At 29.3% G+C, this 10,276-nt stretch overlaps 1 protein-coding gene across 1 annotated transcript; it reads left to right on the top strand.

The window, feature by feature from the left end:
- Positions 1 to 623: 623 nt before the first annotated feature.
- Positions 624 to 8,679, top strand: LOC130450865 (uncharacterized). The gene is made up of 3 exons (XM_056789542.1): positions 624 to 981; positions 4,005 to 4,281; positions 6,253 to 8,679. Exons 1-3 carry the CDS (start codon positions 708 to 710, stop codon positions 6,755 to 6,757), a joined length of 1,056 nt encoding a protein of 351 aa, XP_056645520.1. The 5' UTR covers positions 624 to 707; the 3' UTR covers positions 6,758 to 8,679.
- The last annotated feature ends 1,597 nt before the right edge of the window (positions 8,680 to 10,276 follow it).

The following is a 10,276-nucleotide window of genomic DNA, read 5'->3' as shown; positions in this document are numbered from 1 at the left end:
TACTTTATTAATGTCGTCTCCCATTTTAAGATTACATATTCATATTCAATGTTTTTGTTTGTTTAAGACTTTTGTAAGAAATTTTTTCAGTACATCTTAAGATATTCAAAGGTTTTCTACATCCCACGTACTGTCACGTTTATGAACGAATAACTTCCAGAAGTACAAACTATACTAATTTGAAATTGGGTGTTCATACTACGAATATTTATTTTATTTTTCCCAAAAAAAAGTTAAGCCAAACTGTATATGATCTGGACGAAAAATGACAAAATTATTATTCTATATCACCTATATCAAAAAAGTATTATTAATCAATTACTAGAAACAATAAATTACAGATTACTACTGTATCGACTTCCTGTTCCACATTCAAGAGTTAAATAACGGATGCCGGAAGCCTTATCTTTAAGTCTGTATTTTACAATTTTTATTTATTTTAATCTATCAACATACTATTTAACATAATGAAAACAATAAACTCACAAATTAGTCAAAAATTCAATGAAACTTATATTTTCCGTATTAGTAATTTGACAAACATTGTACAGTGCCACCTGTAATATTCTAAAACAATTATTAGACATGCAATTCCCTCCATTTTGGAGCGACATCTGTCTTCTGTCTGTTTGTTTTGATTGACTTAATGTGGATGTTGGTGATTTGTAAGAAAATGAGTTAAAAAGTTAAATGAATAACTTAAAACTATGTATCAAACACCCAAACGGAATAAATTGGGATCCAAGGATGATAGTGGTATAAAATTGACACCAGACAATCGTGTACTTAAATCACAATCCTCGAATTCAGCAGACAAAGGAAGTACTTCTGGAGAATCAAGACGAGGAAGACCCAACGCTGATTTATTAAGTACTCTCATTTTAGAGGGCTCTACGTCTCCAAGTTCTATTAAGTGTAAATACTGTGGAAGAGTTTTTCCTAGAGAAAAGTCGCTACAGGCCCATTTAAGAACTCATACAGGTAGGGGCAAATGAACTTTAAATACCTGTTTGTGTATACTACTCCATATTTAAATGTCTCGAGTAACATGAATATACAGGTAATAACAATATTTTGGTTTCTAATAAACTAAAGATGACCTTTAAATCGACGAATTGAAGCATATAGTTAATAAAGATATTATTTTTGTATAAGATCTTAACATATTTTCTGTATAGTTGAAACTGCTATGTTATTCTAAAAATTAAATAACCCTTTTATTATAAGACTAGCCTGTTTATAGACTCATGGAATCCTATATGTAGTTAAAGTTAATAGTACTTCATTTATATCTTACTGTATTTTAAAGTTTGGAACATTTATATAAATGCTAGAAGTTAACCATGTTGCATATTTATTTTATTAATTTTACATGCAATAACTCATTCATGAACCTCATTGGTAAAACAGAAATATTTAGCCAATAGAGGAAACTGAATTTTTCCTTACATTCTATGTGCCTATATATTTCTGTCAATTTGTTCTGAATATATTCAAAAAATTTGGTTTGTAAACTATTTAATAAACTAATATTGAATGGAATTATGTAACTCTTAGTAGTAACATTCTAAACTTGTAAATCAAATTGAGAAATTGAATGTTGACATAAATTATACAAACCATGGTTTTTCAAAAATTTATGTTCTTACTACATGTGAAATAAAAATACTCTGGTATAAAATTGGCAAACACAAATATTGGGTGAATATTCCAAAACAAAGAGAAAAAAGCCCAACATTCAATGAATTGGATTAAATAGATAAGAGAAGGAAGCTACAATGAAATGTTTACTACCATAATTCAGATTAGACTTTTTGCAATTATATAACTTTTGATAAACATACAAGTGGTAAAATGCAACATCACTTACCTAGGATATGAGTTCATTCCAAATCTCTAAATTATCTTCTCCTAATGAAATCCATTTACCTAAACAAATTATTTGACATATACTTATATGCAATTCCCCAATTCACTATATTGCTGTTAGAGTGCACTATCTGATCTCCCAGTGTGTACTTGGTAATATGTTTACTTATAACATTTTGATTTCTGTCTTATCTTAAATTTGAATGGGTGTGACAGTCCTTCATAATTACATCTAACATGTTACCTTCATGAAGATTAAACTTTTTTTATTTTGTAACCCCCTTATTTTTAGCCACTTTTCAAAGATAAATCATTCGAAACTTTTTCGGAAAATAAAAATAAATGAGCAGTAGAATATTGCTTTATACTATAATCAGGCTGGAAAATCAATCCCAGTTCACTGGCATGCATTGTTCCATTATATTGTACATAGCCAACATCACTTTCAATATTGAAATAATAATGCCTCTTTATCAAAATTGCAATAGGGTGAAAACCTACGTCGTCTTTAAGATTATCTCTTCCGTGCAGCAAGTTTTATTTTATCAGATGTGGTTGATTTTAGTTTTTATGATCCTGGCTGTATATTTGAAATTTATAACATTATTTATGTTTTTTCTCAGTTCTTCAAGCACAATTTTATTATATTTGAGCTCAAAGACCACTCAGTCATGTTGACAAATACAAAAACAGAGTGGACTTGTGTCCATCATTTTTCAGAATTGAGAATTGGTTTGAATTGTTTTACTAGTGGCGTCTTTGGGAGGTCGTGTAATGGTGACTATTCCAAAAAACATTGAATTATTAGAAGAACTTGTTCTAAGGGACCAGCATCTAAAAACCAAGAAATTGCAGCACAGACCGGCATTTCCAAAACAAGTGTTCTAAGGTTCCTACATGAGCATTCAAATATTACAAAAATTAGTGGAAGGTGGGTGCCTCAAATTCTCAGCTCAGTGTAAAGTCAGCATTGAGTAGAATGTTGTGAGCGATTTTTAGAGCTTTGCCACGATAACCAAGAAAGTGTAATCTAATTGGAACGGATGATGAAACTATGGTCTGACATTCAAAAGAGATTCCAATGAGTGGCATCAGAAACAAGAGCCTGTGCCAAAAATAGGAAAGGTGCCAAAAAATGCATCATATTTTTATAGTAGCATAGAAGCTTTAGTCAGACGTTTTGAAAAATTTGTGGAAATAAAAGGAGAATATATTGAAAAATAATCACAGTTTTCTTTCATATTAGGCTACAAACTCACGGACCGCACTATATACAGGGTGTTTCAAATTAAGTGCGCACTATTGCTAACTTTTTTAATATTCTAGATACAAAGTCAGTTAAATTAGCGAAGTAGTAGTATTTTTTTTAGGTGATTAAGATGGTGAAAACCGAAAAACAATTGCTTATACCGTTTTTGAGTAAATCGGATAAACAGAATTTTTTAATAGAATACCCTGTATATTTTTGGCTCAAACTTTTCCAAATTATTCACAGATATAAAAGCTCTTTTACAGCATTAGTCTAAATCTAAAAATAACCAACTTATTAACTTTCATCTCTCTAACAAGTTGGCTGTGGACATTTATTTTTTTAACAAGTAAGCAGAGATAAAACTCAAGTATAATCTAAATATTTTATTACAGTATGAAAAAAACAAATACAAACTAGATTAAATGTGCAAAAATATCGCCGTTTTGTTCAATACATTTTCGAGTCTCCTTTAGTACATGTTGCATAGCTTTTAAAACTCTTTTGCAATTGATGGATGCTATAATGTGTCTGAAACTATATTGAAGTTCGGCCAGATTCGTATATCTTCTTTTATAGACCTCGTTCTTGACAAAACCCCAAAAGTAAAAGTCTAGGAGAGTTATGTCAGGAGATCTAGGGGGCCAACTTGTAGGACTTCATAGTGAGAAGAAATGAACGTTAATTAATGTCAACACTTAAGTATAGTAGTAAATACTCCTTTTCTATTTAGTTAATAACAAATTTGAATAAATTTTAATTTGTGTTCTTAAATCATGTATCTAAAAAAAATTACAGTTTAAAGTAGCAAAATAATAAAACTTGAAAATATCTACAGATAAGTGGTATGACATTCAAATGATTTAAACTAAATTTTCTTATCTAGGTGAAAAACCATATGTATGTGATTATCCCAGATGTACTCGTAAATTTGCACAGTCTGGTCAACTTAAAACCCACCAAAGGTTGCATACAGGGGAGAAACCTTTTGTTTGTGCAGCCCCAAACTGTACTAGGAGTTTCACACATGCCAATCGACATTGCCCAGATCATCCTGAATATACTCTTAAGAGATTTAATGCCAAACATGAACCTAACCTGAATAAGAAGTATGATGATGCTCATAACGCCGAAGTCAAAGAATGGCTTAACAATTGGGACAGGTAATTTATTAGTTGATAGTTTACCATACATAAAACATGATTTATCCCATTTTTATAATAAAGAGGAAATTTGTGTAAAATAATAATACAAATATTTAGTGTATAAGTAATGGAATATAAATAAAACTTTTGGATCCATATATTTTCTTATACTGTTAAATGCTTGAATAATTTGTAATATATCAAGAATCCTGTTGAAATTTGCAAACATGAAAATATATTATTAATTATCCCGTTTATTTCAACATGCTGGTCTCAAACTATGTGAAAACCAATGAAAATGTAACGTTATTGTACCATGTTCATATTTTCTTATACAAATACTGTATTCAAATGTATTATCAACTATTCCTATTTTCATATATATATATATATATATATATATATATATATATATATATATATATATATATATATATATATATATATATATATATATAATAGAGAGAGAGAGAGAGAAATGCTTTATTGTCAAAAAATTGTAAACAAAACAAAATTAATTCTCAACGTGTAGTAGGTAGATAAAGATTGTGCTCCGCGTTCCCTGTGCGACGACCTTTCTGAAATTGGAGAAGCATGCTTACAAATTAGGCAAACAGATTCAAATATGAATAAGGAAGGAAGAGTCAGAATTTTTAATCTTTTAAAGAAGTCCCGGCAGTGAGCTCTGCTGTTTAGTCCGTGTAAATATCTAACAGCTCTCTTTTGTGTTTTGTTATCCCAGAATGGAAGGGCATATCGAAGGTGCGACTCAATAAAGGCATAATAAACTGTTAAGGAGGTGGATAAGTTCAGTTCTTTGGTAACCGATCTCAGTGCAAAACAGGAGGAACTTAATTTTTTAGATAATGTGGCAATATGTAACTCCCATTTAAGGGTGATTAGGTGACTAGATATGGTCCTATGAAGTGCCATGAGATCTGAGTTGCTCCAAGAGAAACTAATGTAGTCTGCAAAAATACATATTTTACCACTGATGTCTAGATAGGCGATGTGGTTTATAAACAGAAGAAACAAAATAGGGCCTAGTACTGAGCCTTGGGGCACTACACATTCTATTGCCTTGCAAACCATGTGTTTCTCTGAAACTGTAGTACCACAATTTGTTGATTAAAATATTATGATTAATACAATCGAAAGTCTTAGAAAACTCACAAAAAGTTGTTGCAGTGGAATGATGGCTGTATAAGCTAGAGTAGACATTATTTAGGAGGGAGAATATAGCATCATTTGTGCATTTGTTACTGAAAAACCCAAGTTGATGGGTAGTAAGTATTTTATATTTAAACAGAAATTATAAAACCAATATTTCTATGATCTTAGATAACGTGAGAGGGAGTGCAATTGGGCGATATTTTCGAAATCGAGTTTTAATTAAATAAGATGCCAGATTAGCTTTGAATATAAAAAAAGACTGGTAAGGAATAGATATTTAGTCACCTTTGATCTCATCCAGATCACCAAAGCTTCAGAGAGATCTCTTCTACACAGCTTCGTTAACCATTAGCAGTCTTTTCCTTTTATATAACACAGAAACCGGGGAGAATTAATACTTTTGAATAGGGCTAAGAAATCTACCAACTTATTCCGATTTCAAAATGCTCCTACTCGTTTGAAAGTCAAATGTAATATTCAATCTCTTTCAGTCATGAACATATAACTAATATCAAATACTGGAATTTTTTTGTTTTGGTTATCCACTTTGCAGGAAAATCAAATTTTATATATTTAATAGAAGTTCGACTGTTTATATCTTAATATGCATAAGGTTATAATTTTAAAAAATATAGTACATAAGGATTAAAAATATTAGATACAATGAAAGTTCACATCAATTCTTCAATATCAGAAAATATCTTTCAAGTTTTATTTCTTTTACTATTATTTTTGGTAAAACCATTTCTCTCACATAGTGTTTGATACCAAGAAAAATGATAACAATAATTGACCTCGATTATTTTATATTTACAGAAGAAATAAATCGTCCAATTCCAATGAGAATTTAGATACAACTCCAAAAAAATCCATATTCAAATTAAACGATTCAGTCTACAGTAGTGCAAGTTCATCTTATTTTTCACATTGCTCAAAATCCAGTCTATTAGATGATATAGAAAACTCACCAAAGTCTGACCTCGAATATGACATATCAAATTTTAACTCTAGTAATTCAGATTTCGACATGCAGGAGGCATCACCTAAAAGTACTCCTTCAGAATTACCAAAAAAACGATGGTTAAGGGAAGCAGTTCAAAATCAAACTCGCTGGGAATCTACCAATGATTTAGCTTTACCTATAAATTGGGGAGATGAACCTTGCACAGAAACTGAAAAGAAAGAGCAATGTGAAAAACAGAATCGTCCATCTGTCCTTGTATGTGTCCAAGGTGGAAAAAGTAAGGAAATTTCAAGTGAAGAAATTCAAGGAGCAATGGCCCTAGTAGAGCTAAAGAACAGCATTAATTATAGGGTTTAATATAAAATATTTTTTCAGGCTAAAGTGATATTTAACGAGATATATTATAGGTTACTTTCAGGGTGACATGTCTTTAAAAAACTACCATTTTAATTTTTGCATGCATTTGTTTAGAGAAAATTTTATTGTTTAAAATTATTTGCCTAAACAATCTCACTGTGATTTGTAGTAAAAATAAACAAACAAAAGTGAAAGATTCATTCCTCAGTGTAAATACCGATTTAACTATATAATAACACGCCAAAACTAAAACTATATACTTATTTGAATGATTCCACGAAGTAATATTGTAGTACTTCACTAATTTACTTAGGTTAGTTGAAAAAGTATTTGCTTCGTTTAATAAAGTTAGTTAGTTCCATTGTAAAATTGAAAACAAGAGAAGTACTTGTAAGACAATCCTGGCAGTAAGCCGAGATGACCCGAGCGCCGATCATGTTCACTCTAATTCGAAAGTATTCTGACAAGACGCAAACTACACTAAAATGACACTAGCAATGCTGAAATTACTGTGTACACTCTCTCTTCTTTTTTACGCGTTTTGACAGCCCCGCCTCTAGATTGAACACTCCTAGCGCAAGGCAAAAGGACCTTAATTGACGAGTGAACTGTCGTACTTAGGTTAACTCGACGAGAATCTACTGCGGCACTGAAACTTATTGCTAACAATGATATTTTTTTGAAGGCATGTTTATTTATAATTGTATGAAATCACTTAGTGATGACTTGGACATCTTTTTGCAAGTATTATTGATAATTAGCATGAGACTAATTTTACATATTTATACTCATAACTTACTTTATATATGGTTGAAACTGCGGTTTTTAGTAATAGTAGGAGTTTGCTCCATTAAAAGTTTTGTTACGGTATCGATCTCATACTTTCGATTAATAATTTGAGAAGCTGAAGACTCAAGACTATTTCGATTTAAATATGAATTACAACTAAATAAATGTCAGTAAAGTTAAAGCAAGAGATGTTTAGAGATTGGTTGAAATTTAATGAATAAGCACTTCATTGCTGACATATTAGTCTTTTCTGGAGCATTAGAAAGCTGTACTAAATGTACTGTGTAAAAGCAAGAAACAACACTAAATAAGTAAAATTAAATTTCTGGATAGAGCATCAAGTACAAAATTGTCGGGAAAAGTAGCTCACAATAAAAATAAAATATTTGGGGTTTATTAGGAGAGGCAAGAAATATGAACTTTACTTGTCCAAGAAAATCTCTGGCAAAAAATAATATATTGGTGGTGAAACGCAAGAGAAGTTATAATGCACTTGTAAACAATATTTTTTTAATGCAGACACATTTAATATTGAAATAATGATGTCTATTACCAGCCTTTGAATTTGAGGGAGTACTTGAAATGAAAAATATCAATTAAGAACATAAACCAATGTATATATGAAAATATGATAGATTAGTGTAATCTGTTTGTTTAGATAATGGCATTGAGGCATGAAATCGGTACTTGTAACTAAATTTTTTTGAACAGCTATTTGCATAATTTGACATCTGACATAAATTTTTATTATATATAAATTCTAATGTTTTTCAGGAAATAATTTTAGTAACTGTATTAATGTAGCTAAATTTCTTTTAAAAGTAATGTCGTGTGTCACTATTCATGCTTGTCTAGTTGCCTCAATTATAAAATGATACAATTTAAATAATACACATCCTAATTTCTGTGTATTCGAGGTAAATTACTTATTCTCTAGTACTAATATAAATTATTTATTTGATACAGTGCGAGTAACTCGTCGAACAGAGAGATATAAAGGAATTATCAAAAATATATACAATATGGATAAATTGACTTGAAATGTGTAGTGAGAGGAACAAATAGAGATCTTACAGATTAGTTGGTTGTGGCCATTAAAATAGAATTTGCAAAAATATTTCACGTTGTGATCTGTCGACGTTAGTTTATATATATATATATATATATATATATATATATATATATATATATATATATATATATATATATATATATATATATATATTAACTTTTTGAACTTAGAATATCCATTTATCTGGCCACACAAACATACCGAGTTTTTGTTTTTTATTTAAAACTTCCTCAAAAATCATTGGTATTTACACTCTCTACAAGTGAATATAAAAAATGCTCATGTCGATTTGCTACCACCACTATTGCTCCATATCCCCTCTCATTATTTTATTCAATTCTATAAATCTATAGACGCATTTCTACTTCTCCACATTCAATCTTTCCAATTCTATTTAAAATCTCCAGTCTCTGCCACTACTAACAGCTTTTCATGTTTTTAATTTCATATAATTTACTTGTCAATTGATTTTTTTTCTTCAAAATATTGAAAAGAATTTTGAAAATTAACTCCAGACACAATCATATTTTTAAATTTTACCTTATATTTAAAGTATTTTCAAATATGAATGTTTTGCCCCGTGAACTCAGTTATTCTTTGGAAAAATATATTTTCTAGTTTATTGTAAAAATAATTGTCAAAATTTTTAAGTAATAATTTGTTTTCACACACCTTATATGAGTACGCCAATTGTTATTGAAAAGTATAATTCCAATAATATAAAAATAACCAAATTAGGGGAAATATAAGAAATCTAAAATTTCTCCATAAATCTTTATAGTTATTTTTTTTGAATTCTCAAATTTCCAGCTGGCCTCCAAATTGTGCTTTTATTACATAATTTTTCCAATTTATGAACCCGTTTCCACTCTCCTATTTTCATCTTTTCCTATTTTATTTTTCCTTATAAATTATTTCATTTCTTTAATAATAAAATTTTTGCTTATAAAAAACATAACTAACTTTCAAAATTTGTCTCGACTTTTTTAAAATTTTCTACCATAATTCTATTTTTAATGAATATTTTTCTAAACAACCACTTGATAATATAGTTTTATTAAAATTTTCATACATACATGCTTTTTAATTTTGCTTCGGTTTTTTTACTTCTGCATATTTTCATATATTTTTTTTAATAGATGTTCTCAATTTTATATTTTGATAGTCAATGTGTTTTTCACTTTATATATTTTTTAACAGTTTTTTTGACTTCATGTATAATCTTATTAATGTGTTTTTAAGAAATTATGGTTGAAAATATTTTTGAATCTCATGTATGTTCCTCTGACTTATTCCATTCTATTGGCAGATATATGATATATGCCCTATTTAGAATGCACCGTATACTATGTCAATGTCAAATTTATATTTTGCCAACATTTCAGAATATAATGGCTTCTAACTAAAAATTGTCAGATTCCAGAATGTAATTTGAAATCAATACTTTTAGATTCTTCAACTTCGATGTTGTATCCAATTTTATTTCGAAATACTATCTACTTCAGAATGCAGATGCATTTTTTTGGTAGCTTTTAGAAACCATTTTTTGTTCCACTTTACGTATAAAATGATTCTCGTGAAATGAAGTTGTCTTAATAGAACATGTATTTTACCAATAAATGTGCATTCTGCACAGTAATAAAGTTTATTGCAAACAT

The sequence above is a fragment of the Diorhabda sublineata genome, chromosome X (genome assembly GCF_026230105.1).
Source record: "Diorhabda sublineata isolate icDioSubl1.1 chromosome X, icDioSubl1.1, whole genome shotgun sequence".
Taxonomy (NCBI): Eukaryota; Metazoa; Arthropoda; class Insecta; order Coleoptera; family Chrysomelidae; genus Diorhabda; species Diorhabda sublineata.
This window is presented reverse-complemented; position numbering and strand designations above follow the sequence as displayed.